The sequence below is a fragment of the Microcaecilia unicolor genome, chromosome 3 (assembly GCF_901765095.1).
Source record: "Microcaecilia unicolor chromosome 3, aMicUni1.1, whole genome shotgun sequence".
Taxonomy (NCBI): domain Eukaryota; kingdom Metazoa; phylum Chordata; class Amphibia; order Gymnophiona; family Siphonopidae; genus Microcaecilia; species Microcaecilia unicolor.
The window spans coordinates 350316205-350333722 of record NC_044033.1 but is presented as its reverse complement, the minus strand read 5'-3'; the positions used below and the strand labels follow the sequence as shown (position 1 = coordinate 350333722).

At 48.2% G+C, this 17518-nt stretch overlaps 1 protein-coding gene across 1 annotated transcript in view; it reads right to left on the bottom strand.

Moving 5' to 3' along the window:
* The window catches only part of NCOA7 (nuclear receptor coactivator 7), a 382797-nt gene that overhangs the window by 124389 nt on the left and 240890 nt on the right, over nucleotides 1-17518 (bottom strand). The window contains exon 10 of the mRNA XM_030198488.1: nucleotides 11707-11854. Coding sequence (XP_030054348.1) covers nucleotides 11707-11854 — 148 coding nt within the window. The remainder of the gene's footprint in view (nucleotides 1-11706; nucleotides 11855-17518) is intronic.

Below are 17518 nucleotides of genomic sequence, written 5' to 3'. Positions count from 1 at the left end.
GAAAACAACTGTGCAAAAAGCCAGTTCTAATTTGTGTGAATACATTTTCTGATGCAAGAATCAAAGAAAAAGCACACAAAGACTTTTTCTTCAACTACTGTGGCAAACCCTCATGGTGAAGCTACCTGTAGCTTTTTCCACAAATTCAGGCAGTTTGATTGTCTTCCCCAAGCTCTTATTTCATGACCGTGAAGGAGTTTATGCCATCTATCCACCTTATATTATAGAAAACATCTTTGCTGTAAGTTGGCACCAAAGTGTTGTTATTTAACTATTGTATATTCATAATCAAATGTGTCCTTTCTGCATATTAGTAAATTCGGGTGATAAAGCTAAGAAATGTGTTACACATTATGGCAACATGGTGTGACATTTCATAAATTTTGATAATTTCACTGAGTGTGTTTCCTCTTCCAAGCTTATTTTATTTATTTATTAGGATTTTTTTACCGCCTTTTTGAAGGAATTCACTCAAGGCGGTGTACAGTAAGAATAGATCAAACATGAGCAGGAGGCAATTAGAGCAGTAAAAATATTCGAACAACAATAAAAAGTATGGCATGGTATACTACTTGAAATGACAACACAATATGTACTAGAACATTATAATTGGTAGTGAAGGGTAAGGCAAAGTTGTAACATATAGATGAGTAAGAAAGTAGGAAGAATTAGAAAGTAAGGTGATTGATTTGAAGAAAGTTCCACTTGAGTTCAGAGAAATGGTTACAAGAATGTGGACTGCAAAAGGGAAATTAGTCATCCTGTAGACTCTGAAAGATAATATTATCAAATACTGAGGGTATTTCTTAGGAGCTAAGACTATACAACCTCTGCACATTTTCAAATTTTAACCTTCTGAATTTCATATAATATTGGCTGTCTGGGAGTATGGAGGGGTGATCTGTGGGTCATCACCCGTCCCCCCGAGATGCAACGTTTGCACAGGCACATAAAAGCGTTTGCATCAACCAATCAAAGCTCAGCCTGTGCAACTTCTGCCTTCAACTTTCCGTTCTCGGTGAAGCCATGCAGGAAAGGTAAGACGTGTGTAGAAGGAGCTGTGCTTGCATGGAGCCGCTACCTCGGTAACCGAGAATGACGACAGCTTCCACTCCAACTGCTGCCACTGCCGCCTACAGTCCTCGCATCACCCTCACTGGTCTGTGCATTAGGCAGCCCAAAGCTTGAAAGAGACCAGAGTTGCCAACAGTATGGAGCAGGATAAATCTGTAGCTCTGGTCAGGACAGCAGCCTATTGGCTGAGAGAAAAGGTGTTAGAATACTGCTGGGCAGGGAATGGGGTGAGAAATTCTAGAACGTTAAGTTGAGGGGTGGAAGAGAGATCAGGGGCACCGTGGACAAGAAGGACAGAGAGGTTCACGGAATACTTGTACTCACCAGAAGGTTAATTGCGGAGGAGTGTGTGTGTTTGTGTGTGTGTGGGGGGGGGGGGGGGGGGGGGGGGGGGGGGAAGCTGTGTGTATGTGAATGTGTTTGTGTGAAGGGGACACAGGAGGTGATACAATATGTTGGGGCATCTTGATGTTATGGGTAGTGTGGGTGGTGAAATATTAAACCCACTGAGCGCTGTCCCAATATTTTTGCAGGGGGAATGTGTTTTGTTGTAACCCAGAACCCCTTTCCTCTCCCTGTCCCCACAAAATTAAGCAGTGAAACTTCTCTATGATTGGTTGATACTAAATATAGCTACTTTTAAATTAAATGATAAAGCACCAGACTCCATAGACTGAGTTATGGATCAAGGGCCTATAACTGCCATTTCCTAATTTTTCAGTAAAACCTGTAACAGTCTTTCGTTTTAAGGAGAATTTATTTATTTAAAAAATTTATAACCCACACTATCTAAAATCCTAGTTGGTTAACAATAAAAACATATATAAAATCAAAAATTAAAACATACCAATAAGTAGCATAAAAACAAAACATGCAAAAGACATAAAACATCTACTGCAAGAATGAGGACCAGTCTTAATTTAACAAAAAAAACTCTTGTCTCTTATTAACTAACAGTGGCATAGGAAGAGAGGGGGGGGCGGTGGGGCGATCCACCCCGGGTGCATGCCGCTGGGGGGGGGGGGGGGGGGGGGGGGTCAGCTCCGCTGGTTCCCTGCTCTCTCTGCCCCGGAACAGGTTACTTCCTGTTCCGGGGCAGAGAGAGCAGGGAACCAGCGCAGCCGACGCAGCTCCCAGCGACGTGCACTCAGGGCGGACCGGCCCTCCCGCCCGCCTCCTTTCCTACTCTAGTGCTAGTGGTAAGAATGCGCTCCGGGGGGGGGGGGGGGGCGGGGGGCCGCAGCGGCGAACCGCCCCGGGTGTCAGCTGCCCTCGCTACGGCACTGTTAACTAAAACTGAATGAAAACCAACTACCTGCATTACTAATAGACCTTGATGTTTAGAAGGGCAGCAGTATAACCATCATCTCTGAAACTCTTGACATGCAGTCTAGAAGCCCATGAACTCTGATGTGGTCAGGTGGTTTATTACTGTTTCTTGTTCTCACCATACTAATATCTGCTTTCGGCCATAACAAGTGCATTAGTTTGAAACAACATTTCCTATGTTATTTTATGTTGGGTTTTGCCTGAAACCATAGGAAAAAAACCCTCTCAAACTGTTTTATTCCCTGTGTCATAAATAGTGTGCCCTCTTCCGAAAGAGTATACACCAAGGGGAAATAGTGCACGTTCTTTCAGAACAGGGTGTGCTCTTTCTGAAAGAGTGCTCAACAACAACAATACTGCTCCTGAAACAAAAAAAGCAAAAAACAAAAATTCCCATAAAAACATAAGAATAGGCACACTGGGTCAGACCAATGGTCCATCTAGCCCAGTATCCTGCGTCCAACAGTGGCCAATCCAGGTCATCCCAGGATAAGCAGTGGCTTCCCCATGTCTATCTCAATAGCAGACTATGGACTTTTCATCCAGGAACTTGTCCAAACCTTTTCAAGCCCAGATATGCTAACCACTGTTACCACATCCTCTGGAAACGAGTTCCAGAGCTTAACTACTCATTGAATGAAAAAATATTTCCTCCTACTCGTTTAAAAGTAGTACCATGTGACTTCATTGAGTGTCCCCTAGTCTTTGTACTTTTTGAAGAGTAAAAAAATCGACTCACTTCTACTCATTCTACACCACTCAGGATTTCGTAGACCTCAATCATATCCACCCCAGCTGTCTCTTTTCCAAGCTGAAGAGCTCTAACCTCTTTAGCCTTTCCTCATATGAGAGACTTTCCATCTCCGTTATCATTCTGGTTGCTCTTCTTTGAACCTTTTCTAATTCCGCTATATCTTTTTTGAGAAACAGCGACCAGAACTGAATGCAATTCTCATGGTGAGGTCGCACCATGCAGTGATACAAAGACATTGTAATATTCTTTGTCTTATTTTCCATCCTTTTCCTAATAATTCCTAGCATCCTGTATTCTTTTTTTGGCCACCGCTGAACACTAGGCAGAAGATTTCAGCATACTATCTACAATGACATCTAGATCTTTTTCTTGAGTACTGACTCCTTAGGTGGACCCTAGCATCAAATAACTATGATTCAGATTATTCCTCCCAATGTGCATCACTTTGCATTTATCCAGATTAAATTTCATCTGCCATTTGGATTGCCAGCCTTCCAGTTTCCTAAGGTCTTCCTTCAGTTTTTCACAGTCTATGTGTTTTTACAACATTGAATAGTTTTCCACCATCTGCAAATTTATGTTTCAACCTTTTTATTGATGACAAAATAAGAAGAAATGAAACAATCAAACTGGCAGACAAACAAAGTCATCAATGGAATTTTACAATAACACCCTAGCCAAATACCCCCCCCCCCCCCCGCCCGTAACAAAGGAACTCTAAACCCAAACCAGTCCAACAAAGCGAATGCTACATACCTGTAGAAGGTATTCTCCGAGGACAGCAGGCTGATTGTTCTCACTGATGGGTTGACGTCCTCGGCAGCCCCCTCCATCGGAAAGTTTACTAGCAAAGGCCTTTGCTAGTCCTCGCGCGCCCATGCGCACTGCGCATGCGCAGCCGTCTTCCCGCCCGAAACCGGCTCGAGCCGGCCAGTCCAGTATGTAGCAAGACAATACAGTTCAAGGGAAGACACAACTCCAAAGGGGAGGCGGGCGGGTTTGTGAGAACAATCAGCCTGCTGTCCTCGGAGAATACCTTCTACAGGTATGTAGCATTCGCTTTCTCCGAGGACAAGCAGGCTGCTTGTTCTCACTGATGGGGTATCCCTAGCCCCCAGGCTCACTCAAAACAACAAGCATGGTCAATTGGGCCTCGCAACGGCGAGGACATAACTGAGATTGACCTAAAAATTTACCAACTAACTGAGAGTGCAGCCTGGAACAGAACAAACAGGGCCCTCGGGGGGTGGAGTTGGATCCTAAAGCCCAAACAGGTTCTGAAGAACTGACTGCCCGAACCGACTGTCGCGTCGGGTATCCTGCTGCAGGCAGTAATGAGATGTGAATGTGTGGACAGATGACCACGTCGCAGCTTTGCAAATTTCTTCAATGGAGGCTGACTTCAAGTGGGCTACCGACGCAGCCATGGCTCTAACATTATGAGCCGTGACATGACCCTCAAGAGCCAGCCCCGCCTGGGCGTAAGTGAAGGAAATGCAATCTGCTAGCCAATTGGATATGGTGCGTTTCCCTACAGCCACTCCCCTCCTATTGGGATCAAAAGAAACAAACAATTGGGCGGACTGTCTGTGGGGCTGTGTCCGCTCCAGGTAGAAGGCCAATGCTCTCTTGCAGTCCAATGTGTGCAGCTGACGTTCAGCAGGGCAGGAATGAGGACGGGGAAAGAATGTTGGCAAGACAATTGACTGGTTCAGATGGAACTCCGACACGACCTTTGGCAGGAACTTAGGGTGAGTGCGGAGGACTACTCTGTTGTGATGGAATTTAGTGTAAGGGGCCTGGGCTACCAGGGCCTGAAGCTCACTGACTCTACGAGCCGAAGTAACTGCCACCAAGAAAATGACCTTCCAGGTCAAGTACTTCGGATGGCAGGAATTCAGTGGCTCAAAAGGAGGTTTCATCAGCTGGGTGAGAACGACATTGAGATCCCATGACACTGTAGGAGGCTTGACAGGGGGCTTTGACAAAAGCAAACCTCTCATGAAGCGAACAACTAAAGGCTGTCCTGAGATCGGCTTACCTTCCACTTGGTAATGGTATGCACTGATTGCACTAAGGTGAACCCTTACGGAGTTGGTCTTAAGACCAGACTCAGACAAGTGCAGAAGGTATTCAAGCAGGGTCTGTGTAGGACAAGAGCGAGGATCTAGGGCCTTGCTGTCACACCAGACGGCAAACCTCCTCCAATGAAAGAAGTAACTTCTCTTAGTGGAGTCTTTCCTGGAAGCAAGCAAGATGCGGGAGACACCCTCTGACAGACCCAAAGAGGCAAAGTCTACGCCCTCAACATCCAGGCCGTGAGAGCCAGAGACTGGAGGTTGGGATGCAGAAGAGCCCCTTCGTCCTGCGTGATGAGGGTCGGAAAACACTCCAATCTCCACGGTTCTTCGGAGGATAATTCCAGAAGAAGAGGGAACCAGATCTGACGCGGCCAAAAGGGAGCAATCAGAATCATGGTGCCTCGGTCTTGCTTGAGTTTCAACAAAGTCTTCCCCACCAGAGGAATGGGAGGATAAGCATACAGCAGGCCCTCCCCCCAATCCAGGAGGAAGGCATCCGATGCCAGTCTGCCGTGGGCCTGAAGCCTGGAACAGAACTGAGGGACTTTGTGGTTCACTCGAGATGCGAAGAGATCCACCAGGGGGGTGCCCCACGCCTGGAAGATCTGTCGTACCACACGGGAATTGAGCGACCACTCGTGAGGTTGCATAATCCTGCTCAACCTGTCGGCCAGACTGTTGTTTACGCCAGCCAGATATGTGGCTTGGAGCACCATGCCATGCCGGCGAGCCCAGAGCCACATGCTGACGGCTTCCTGACACAGGGGGCGAGATCCGGTGCCCCCCTGCTTGTTGACATAGTACATGGCAACCTGGTTGTCTGTCTGAATTTGGATAATTTGATGGGACAGCCGATCTCTGAAAGCCTTCAGAGCGTTCCAGATCGCTCGTAACTCCAGAAGATTGATCTGCAGATCGCGTTCCTGGAGGGACCAGCTTCCTTGGGTGTGAAGCCCATCGACATGGGCTCCCCATCCCAGGAGGGACGCATCCGTGGTCAGCACTTTTTGTGGCTGAGGAATTTGGAAGGGACGTCCCAGAGTCAAATTGGAGCAAATTGTCCACCAATACAGGGATTTGAGAAAACTCGTGGACAGGTGGATCACGTCCTCTAGACCCCCAGCGGCCTGATACCACTGGGAGGCTAGGGTCCATTGAGCAGATCTCATGTGAAGGCGGGCCATGGGAGTCACATGAACTGTGGAGGCCATGTGGCCCAGCAATCTCAACATCTGCCGAGCTGTGATCTGCTGGGACGCTCGCACCCGTGAGACGAGGGACAACAAGTTGTTGGCTCTCGTCTCTGGGAGATAGGCGCGAGCCGTGCGAGAATCCAGCAGAGCTCCTATGAATTCGAGTCTCTGCATTGGGAGAAGATGGGACTTTGGATAATTTATCACAAACCCCAGTAGCTCCAGAAGGCGAATAGTCATCTGCATGGACTGCAGGGCTCCTGCCTCGGATGTGTTCTTCACCAGCCAATCGTCGAGATATGGGAACACGTGCACCCCCAGCCTGCGAAGTGCCGCTGCTACCACAGCTAGGCACTTTGTGAACACCCTGGGCGCAGAGGCGAGCCCAAAGGGTAGCACACAGTACTGGAAGTGGCGTGTGCCCAGCTGAAATCGCAGATACTGTCTGTGAGCTGGCAGTATCGGGATGTGAGTGTAGGCATCCTTCAAGTCCAGAGAGCATAGCCAATCGTTTTGCTGAATCATGGGGAGAAGGGTGCCCAGGGAAAGCATCCTGAACTTTTCTTTTACGAGATATTTGTTCAGGGCCCTTAGGTCTAGGATGGGACGCATCCCCCCTGTTTTCTTTTCCACAAGGAAGTACCTGGAATAGAATCCCAGCCCCTCTTGCCCGGATGGCACGGGCTCGACCGCATGGGCGCTGAGAAGGGCGGAGAGTTCCTCTGCAAGTACCTTCTTGTGCTGGAAGCTGTAAGACTGAGCTCCCGGTGGACAATTTGGAGGTTTTGAGGTCAAATTGAGGGTGTATCCCTGTCGGACTATTTGCAGAACCCACTGATCGGAGGTTATGAGAGGCCACCTTTGGTGAAAAACTTTCAACCTCCCCCCGACTGGCAGGTCGCCCGGCACGGACACTTGGATGTCGGCTATGCTCTGCTGGAGCCAGTCAAAAGCTCGCCCCTTGCTTTTGCTGGGGAGCCGCGGGGCCTTGCTGAGGCGCACGCTGCTGACGAGAGCGAGCGCACTGGGGCTTAGCCTGGGCCGCAGGCTGTCGGGAAGGAGGATTGTACCTACGCTTGCCAGAAGAGTAGGGAACAGTCTTCCTTCCCCCGAAAAATCTTCTACCTGTAGAGGTAGAGGCTGAAGGCTGCCGGCGGGCGAATTTGTCGAATGCGGTGTCCCGCTGGTGGAGAGACTCTACCACCTGTTCGACTTTCTCGCCAAAAATGTTGTCCGCACGGCAAGGCGAGTCCGCAATTCGCTGCTGGAGTCTATTTTCCAGGTCGGCGGCATGCAGCCATGAGAGCCTGCGCATCACCACACCTTGAGCAGCGGCCCTGGACGCAACATCAAAAGTGTCATAAACTCCTCTGGCCAGGAATTTTCTGCACGCCTTCAGCTGCCTGACCACCTCCTGAAAAGGCTTGGCTTGCTCAGGGGGAAGAGCATCAACCAAGCCCGCCAACTGCCGCACATTGTTCCGCATGTGTATGCTCGTGTAGAGCTGGTAAGACTGGATCTTGGACACGAGCATAGAGGAATGGTAGGCCTTCCTCCCAAAGGAGTCTAAGGTTCTAGCGTCCTTGCCCGGGGGCGCCGAAGCATGTTCCCTAGAACTCTTAGCCTTCTTTAGGGCCAAATCCACAACTCCAGAGTCGTGAGGCAACTGAGTGCGCATCAGCTCTGGGTCCCCATGGATCCGGTACTGGGACTCGATCTTCTTGGGAATGTGGGGATTAGTTAACGGCTTGGTCCAGTTCGCAAGCAATGTCTTTTTCAGGACATGGTGCAAGGGAACCGTGGATGCTTCCTTAGGTGGAGAAGGATAGTCCAGGAGCTCAAACATTTCAGCCCTGGGCTCGTCCTCCACAACCACCGGGAAGGGGATGGCCGTAGACATCTCCCGGACAAAGGAGGCAAAAGACAGACTCTCGGGAGGAGAAAGCTGTCTCTCAGGAGAGGGAGTGGGATCAGACGGAAGACCCTCAGACTCCTCGTCAGAGAAATATCTGGGATCTTCCTCTTCCTCCCACGAGGCCTCACCCTCGGTGTCAGACACAAGTTCACGGACCTGTGTCTGCAACCTCGCCCTGCTCGACTCTGTGGAACCACGTCCACGATGGGGGCGTCGAGAGGTAGACTCCCTGGCCCGCATCGGCGAAGCTCCCTCCGCCGACGTAGTCGGGGAGCCTTCCTGGGAGGTGGCCGCGGTCGGCACCGCACGCGGGTACCGACGTCGGGGACCTCAACCTGGGCGATGGGCCAGCCGGCGCCATGCTCGACGGTACCGGAGGCGCAAGCACCGCCGGTACCGGAGGGGTAGGGCGCAACAGCTCTCCCAGAATCTCTGGGAGAACGGCCCGGAGGCTCTCGTTCAGAGTGGCTGCAGAAAAAGGCTGAGAGGTCGATGCAGGCGTCGACGTCAGAACCTGTTCCGGGCGAGGAGGCTGTTCCGGGCTGTCCAGAGTGGAGCGCATCGACACCTCCTGAACAGAGGGTGAGCGGTCCTCTCGGTGCCGATGCCTGCTGGGTGCCGAATCCCTCGGCGACCCAGAGCTCTCGGTGCCGACACGGGGAGGAGACCGGTGTCGATGCTTCTTCGACTTCTTCCGAAGCATGTCACCGGAGCTCCCCGGCACCGACGAGGAGGACGTAGAATCCATCCGTCGCTTCCTCGGGCCGAGACCGAAGAGGGTCGATCCCGGGGGGGCTGTACCGCAGGAGCCCTCAGGGTGGGAGGAGACCCACCCGAAGGCTCACCGCCACCAGCAGGGGAATGGACAGCCCTCACCTGCACTCCTGACGATGCACCTCCGTCCGACGACATCAGCAGACGAAGTCTCGGTACCACCGACGTCGATGCAGTCGCCCGATGCCTCGGCGCCGATGCAGAGGTCCGATGCCTCGATGCAGTCGATGGAGCGGCAGCCAAGGAAGATGGTCCGGACGCTGACGACGTCGATGCACTCGATGCCTCCGGTGCTGATGCCGACGAAGAGCCCGAGAACAAAACGTTCCACTGGGCTAATCTCGCTACCTGAGTCCGCCTTTGAAGCAGGGAACACAGACTGCAGTTCTGAGGGCGGTGCTCGGCCCCCAGACACTGAAGACACGACGAGTGTCGATCAGTGAGCGAGATTACCCGGGCGCACTGGGTGCACTTCTTGAAGCCGCTGGAAGGCTTCGATGTCATGGGCGGAAAAATCACGCCGGCGAAGTCAAAAGCCGAAATGGCGAAAATTGAAGCACCAAAATTTAAAGGGAGAAAATCTCGACCGAGGCCAAACTAGGCCTACCCCGACAACGAAAGAAAACTTACGGGGCAAAAACTGAGAAAATTACGGGAAGGGCAGAAAACCCGAAAGGGTCTTCCGGAACACTTCCGGAGCGCTTCCCGAACTTTTTTGATGAAAAAAGAGTGAAAAACACGTCGAAACGGACGCGCGAGGTCGACTCTCTGGGGCACGAACGGCGTAACACGACCGTACCGAGCGCGGACGAAAGAAGACTGGCCGGCTCGAGCCGGTTTCGGGCGGGAAGACGGCTGCGCATGCGCAGTGTGCATGGGCACGCGAGGACTAGCAAAGGCCTTTGCTAGTAAACTTTCCGATGGAGGGGGCTGCCGAGGACGTCAACCCATCAGTGAGAACAAGCAGCCTGCTTGTCCTCGGAGAAACCGCTGTACTCTATATAGGCTTATAAACTGTATGTCTGACAAAAATAATCAACCAAACAAAAAAAAAAAAAACAGCCACTGATCCTAGGTGTCCAAGAATATAGTGTAATTTGATGTGGTCCAGCAATAATAGGATCCAAAACTCCAACCACAGAAAATGGGTAAGGGCTTTTCTTACAGCCCTTCACCCCAAGTAGTGCTGACCGCCACATAACGAGGAACTTATCCTTATGGACCACTACATTCTGTCATCTGCAAATGTAATGACCTCACTTGCCATTCCAATTTCCAGATCATTTATAAATATGTTAAATAGCACCGATCCTAGTACAGACACAGGTTGAATACCGTTAATATACAGTACTCAAGCAAGCAGTAGAGCTAGCCTATCCAGATTTCAAAAGCTCCACATTCCCCTTTTTATATTGCTGTTGTTTTGCTAATTCTTTCAGGGGTCCTTTTACAAAGGCCACTGAAAAATAGCCTGCGGTAGTGTAGACGCGTGTTTTGGCCGCGCGGAGAGTCATTTTTCAGTGCATCTGTAAAAAAATGCCTTTTTAAATTTTTTGCCAAAAATGGGTGTGTGGCAAAATGAAAATTGCCACGCGTCCATTTTGAGTTTGAGACCTTACTGCCAGCCATTGACCTAGTGTTAAAGACTCATGCGGTAACTGGGCGGTAATAACCTAAATGCGTCAAATGCCACTTGGCGCAGGTCTGAAAAAAAAAATTTCCAGACCGCGTATCATATGTGTGCCAAAAATTAAATTTGAGCAAGAGCCACGTGGTAGCCGGGTAGTAACTCCATTTTGGCGTGCGTACACGCTTACGCGGCTTAGTAAAAGGGCCCCTCAGTCCTCTGAGGTGCACTGACAGGGTGCACAGAAATAAAAGTACATAAAGCAACTGTAAATTAATTGAACTGCCTCACCACCACTGTATCTGCTTTAGTAAAACTGCTTTGCTGCAAAGGAGGTCTCCATAGCCTCTTGCCAACAGTTCTCCTGGCCAAAATTGATAAGCCTGTATTTGTTGTACAAAATTGGAAATTCTCTAAGTTTGAACCATTTTGCTACCTGACTAGCTGTCAGGTTTTACAAGGAGCTCCACCTGATGTGCTAGTGAAGCTGGGTAATGGATGATCTGCAGCATGCTTTGAAATAAAAGAGGCAACCATGTCTCTTAGCATAATTCCTAGCAGGGGAAACACAGTTTTGCATATAAAAGATACACTTTCTTCACAGAGGAGTAAGTGGGGAAAAAAAAGGATTTCTCAGTCAGAAACATACCTTAAGTGTTCCGAACATGGTTCCAGACTTAGCTCCCTTTTGCCTGCTGCTCCACCCACTTATTTCCCAGGGCTTTCCTAGCACTATTTCTTTCTTTCTTTTTTATTTTTTTTAAATTTGAGTAGACAAGTTCTCTCTTGTAATGCTGCAACCGCCCAAACAGAAAAACTTCAGGTTCATCAGAAAAAACTCAAAACAAATTAGGGCTACATAAAACACCACTTGAAAAAAACAAACAAACCCCAAGACAAAAGGAGCTTTTCATGATCCTAGAATGTGTCTTCTGTTTCTCGGAGTAGGGCACACTCACCTCCCAGCTTTTGGTGGTTGGCTCGCTGAAGAAGTTATCGACCATATCAAGTTCATCCTTGTCCACAACCACAAAACCTTGCTCTTTGGCATCTTTCCCATAGACTTCTGGCGACCACTGCACAAAAAACGTGTACAGATGGTCGACCCTGAAAACAGAAATGAAAGTGCATGATTAATAGGTATACAGGCAACACCAAGCCAAACCATGTGCTCTACTACAGACTACATCCCTGATCACTGCATTAGTTCATAAGTAGTACCATCCTTCTGCACAGCTCCAAACAAAACAAATTCATATTACTTCAAAGTTTAACAGTGTCATGTCAAAAACAGCTAAAAGGAAAATGTCTTTCTGGAGCAGGTCTCTTGGAGATTGTTACTGTGCATTAACTGTTAATGTCACAGATAATGGACAGCTGCAGTAAAAAGGGCCCTGCGCTAGTGGTGGTAGGGTTACCATTCGTCCGGATTTCCCCGGACATGTCCTCTTTTTGAGGGCATGTCCGGGGCGTCCGGCGGATTTTGCCTGCACCCACGTTTGTCCGGATTTCTGGACAAACGTGGGCGCGGGTGCGGGCAGGCGCGTGCGTGTGGGCGGGCGATTGGCGCCGTGGGTCTGGACTCCCGTCCCCTCCCCTTCCTTACCATGTTCCCTGGTGGTCTAGTGATGTCTTCGGGGCAGGAAAGAGCCCCCTCTTTCCTGCCCGGAGCGCTGCCTCCCCTATCATCCTCCTCGGTCTGGCTGGGGATTCAAAATGGCCGCTGAGAGTTGAACTCTCGCGAGGCCGCTTCAACTCTCGGTGGCCATTTTGAATCCCCAGTCAGACCGAGGAGGATGGAGCAGGCAAGGGCAGGCAGCGCTCCGGGCAGGAAAGAGGGGGCTCTTTCCTGCCCCGAAGAGAAGACGCTACTAGACCACCAGGGCTAGATAGTAAGTGAGGGGGGGGGGGTATGTGAGGGGGGGGAGGGGACTATGTGACGGGGGGCGGGGAATAGAGGCGGAACGAGGACCCGAAGGGGCGTGGCAGGGGGGGCATGAGGCGTGGCGGGGGCGGGGGGCGTGACATGTGTCCTCTTTTTCAGAGGACACAAAATGGTAACCCTAAGTGGTGGGGGCCGTTTTTGCCACGTGCTGAGGCCCTTTCTACCACAGCCGGTAAAAAGGCCGAAAAAAGACATGGCCATGTGGGAAGATTGCTCTTACCATGTGGCCACGCGGGGGGAGGGGGGAGCACTTACTGCCACCCACTGAGGTGGCGGTAAGGGCTCCTGCACTAACCCAGCGGTAACTGGGTAGCACACGGCACTGCTCGATTACCCCTAGGTAAACCCCTGCAGAAATATTTTTTTAAATATTTCCGCTAGTGCCGGAAATGCTGCACGCTGAGGGTGGAACTATGCCCATGTTGGGCCGGTGGCAACTCCAGATTGGCACACAGTGGGCTTACCATCGCCTAGTAAAAGGGCCCCTTAATGTCACTTCCGGAGGTTCAACTAACAATATCACATGGCTATGCTGTTAAAGTGAGGCAGCAACATTTCTCTGTGCGGTAATTGCATGTTTACGCTCTGAAGATGCTAGGAATGCCCCCAACATTTAATAGGGAGGTTCTGCAGATACCATGTGTTAATTTTGGCTACTGCCATGTAGTAACTGCAAAATCTTAGCACATTAGTAAGCAGGGGCCTGAGTGATTGGAAAGTCAGAGTATGACAAAAACCTTGCTTTCTACTATGTCTTGTGGGAAAGGGATGGGAGGAGCTTATCTGGATTTTTTTTTAATTAGCTATTTATTTTTCACAAAGACACACAATGATGATAAAATTTAAGAAATTCCATACTGATTCCACAGAAGAACAATCTCCTTGCTACTCATATATTTTAAACACATTGTACATTATGTACGAATTATAACATGAGAAAATACAATTAACTTATACCAACATTGGGTCTTCTGTTATTATTCTGTTTCTTTTAAATCAAAGAACATAAAATATATTGTATCTGTCCTCATATTGAATAACATGAGAAAAATTAAATCAGAGATATTAATAAAATCCATACTCCAATGACCACTGTAGTAGCCATCATAAATCAGCCATTCAAGTGATATCTGGAATCCATCATTTAATATTTCTCATAAATTCAGAGAATATTACATCTGCACTGGGCGAATTGAGTATAATAAAATTCCATTTACACATAATATTAACCTGGTTTCCTTTCCCCTCCCCTCCTCAGCAACACGCACACAAAAAAAACAGGTCATCAATCATCATCATAAGACTCTTCATTTTAAGAATCTACATTTCCAAAGTAGTCACTTTACCTTCCAGTAACACATTAAGAAAGCAGGAAAGAAATGCAAACAAACGTAAAGCAAACAAGTGCTTGTATGTACTGCTTTGTAAATGACCAGGACAGAGCCCTAACAAAAAGATTTTCTGATGAAAACAGACATTCAAACCAAGGAGGCCCCTTTTACTAAGCTGCGGTAAGAGGCTCTGTGCTAGTGGCAGCGTGAGGTTTTGCACGGCACTGCCGATTACCGCTGGGTAACCCCCTGTGGAAATATTTTATCAAGATTTCCGTTAACGCCAGATATGGTGCAGCCTGGGGGTGGAACTACCGCTGGCACCTGCGTTGGGCTGGCGGTAGTTCCGGGTTGCCACGTGGCAACTCTTTAGTAAAAGGGCCCCATAATCTCACCCAGCAAAACTTTGAAAACTGCCTAAAACATGGATCAACCAATGTGAATACACATAAATCTCCATATGTAGTTAGAAACGTCTTATAATATCTGCTCATCATACTATTATCATGTCTTATCATGATCATGTTACCAAAAATTTTCTGTAACACCAAATGTCTATTCTCTTCTTATTTCCACTATCCATGATGTATTGTAAGCCACATTGAGCCTGCAAAGAGGTGGGAAAATGTGGGATACAAATGCAATAAATAAAAATAAATAAAATTTGTGGAATGACAGCAGAGTGGCTACATCATATATCAGTTACATAAATGACTAATTAAAATTAGGGCTGCATTTCAATGAGTATTTTAATTGCAATTAATTGCACAATTAAAGGTATGTTAGGTGTCTCCCCCCCCCACTGCAGTTCCTTGTGAGTTTGGGTAAGTCACTTAAACCTCCATTGCCCAGAGTCACAAGGACCTGCAGTGAGGAAAAATAAATACTGTAAATAACTAACATACATTTAATTGTGTGATTAATCATGATTACAAATTTGAATTGAAATACAGCCCTAAAAAATTTAAAAAATAAAAAGTGATAAAAAGATAAGAAGTACAAAACATAAACCCTGAAATTACAAATTAAAGAATCTAAAACAGCATGCAGAATAGCTATAAATAGCCTTATAGTTTTCACAGCCTATTTCAGAAAAGCAAGCCTATTCAAAATGTTTCCTTAGATATTAATCTGGAGCAGTTGAGAAGATCAAAGCATTCCTGTAGAAGAGAGTCTGAACTGAAGGTTAGGTGACTCACGCAAGGTTAAGCAGCAGGGTTGGAGTCTCAAGGTCTGTGCTCTTACCACTACGCTACACTTCCTATCAATATCTATTTCAGTTCTCATGTGCAAAGAATGAAATACAACAGACACACAAAATATAACCAAACGTATTGCCATGCAGTCTGTTTTTCATTTTGGCCCGCTAGTCTGCTACTAGGGCCAGGGCTTTCAACTCAGTCACTGTTGGTCTTTTATTGGGACTGTGGCATTATGAGGGTTCACTCGCAACTACTATGTGTTTTGTCTCCATTTTTTAACCTCTCATGTAGGTGCCTTCAACCTCTCAAAACAGAAGGGCCACTTTATGGTGTTTTATCATTGTAAAAAAAATCTTTGGGATTTGCAACCCTGTCATAAAATGGGATGCTTATGTAAATTGCTTTCTTTCCTCCCCTAGCACTCTCTCTTGCTTCCAATACTACTCACTTCCCTGGCAGATGCTCTCTCTCAATCCCAAACCTCATCCCCAGCTGTTAGTTAGCCTTTCTCTAAATCCCCCATCCCCCCTCTTTTAATCACTTGCTCAATACCAGTAATCATTTAAATGCTCCTCAGTCTCCTCACCAGAAAGCAAATTTTGAGTGGGCCAGTGGGTAGGTTGGATGGGCATGCATTTCCTCTTCCTTTCTTATCCCCCCCCCCCCATGAACTTTAAAAAGTAAATACTGTCATTGGTGAAGATCCCTAGCCCGTGGACCCATGTTTAGAAAGGCACAGCAGTCAAAGGCAGCGCTCCAAGCCACTGACAAAGGCACTCCAGCATGCTCAGTGGCCTAGTGGTTAGGGTGGTAGACTTTGGTCCTGGGGAACTGAGTTTGATTCCCACTTCAGGCACAGGCAGCTCCTTGTGACTCTGGGCAAGTCACTTAACCCTCCATTGCCCCATGTAAGCCGCATTGAGCCTGCCATGAGTGGGAAAGCGCGGGGTACAAATGTAACAAAAATAAAAATAAAATTCATGAACTGAACACGCATGAGCACTGAGTAAGTCTGTGGTGCTGGTATTAGCGGTTTGGAGCACCACCACTGACTGCCATGGTTTTCTGACAGTGGGTTCGACAGACTGCAGATATCTTCAGTTGGTGGGGCTTGGGAGATCCTCGCCAGCTATGTGAATGATGCACCTAGGGTTGCCAACTTTTTGAAAGATGAAACCTGGCACCCTTCTCCACCACTGTTCTGTCCCTTCCAGTGGCGTACCAAGAGGGGGCGGTGGGGGCGGTCCGCCCCGGGTGCACGCCACTGGGGGGGGTGCCGCGCGCCTGTCGGCTCTTCGTTTTCATGCTCCCTTTGCCCCGGAACAGGTTACTTCCTGTTCCGGGGCAGAGGGAGCATTAAAACGAAGAGCCGTCAGGCGCGCGTGCACCCAGGGGGGGGGGGGGGGGCGCTGCACCGGGGGCAGGGCGCATGGCGATCCACCCCGGGTGTCAGACCCCTAGGAACACCACTGGTCCCTTCTCGTATCCCATCCCACCCTCAACAAATAACTGCAGTGAGGGCAATACTACAGGATTCAGAACCTACAGGCTATATTGAGGGATGGGAGGGGATAAGTACAACAGCTTGCACTCTTCAGCCCCTAATGAACCACAGCTCCCTCAACATACATATGCTTCCTCCATAAAGTATTAAATCCAAAAATATATTCTGCATTCTTAGAATTACTTGGCCTCTCCCCCAGCAACTGGTATACAACAGAGATAGGGTATTTCCCCATAAAACCATGCTGTACAAAAGAAAATATTTGTTTCTAATCTCAGTCTTATCAGCATATTGTGAAGTAATACAAAAGTCTCCTAAAACCTAGAACAAATTTACCATTCTGGCAAAACTTCCAACCTTCACATAACAAGGCCTGCTGTGAGTATGTAGAACCATCTTCACGGACATTTAAGACTGTTCCCGTAGGCAACAATTCAAGAAGAATTTGAACACTTGCTACTTTATGAAGGCCTTCCTTGAAGGATGATCTTGGACTTGACTTAAACAGTTATCCTAAGGAATGAAATGTTACTGTGAGAATATTGATGGGGGCGAATGTTATGATGTATTGTATCTCATTATTTTATGTATGTTCCGATATAACCCGCTTTGGTCTAAGGTGGGATATAAATATGAAATAAATACCTAGGGAAAGACAGCACCGTAAATATGTAGTGGGCCCTAGAACATCACTCTAGCTATTGGGAAAACTGAAAAAGCTAGATTACCACAGAAACTCTATGCTGATTATTTGGTTTCAGTCACTGACACAAAACACAGACAGACCCT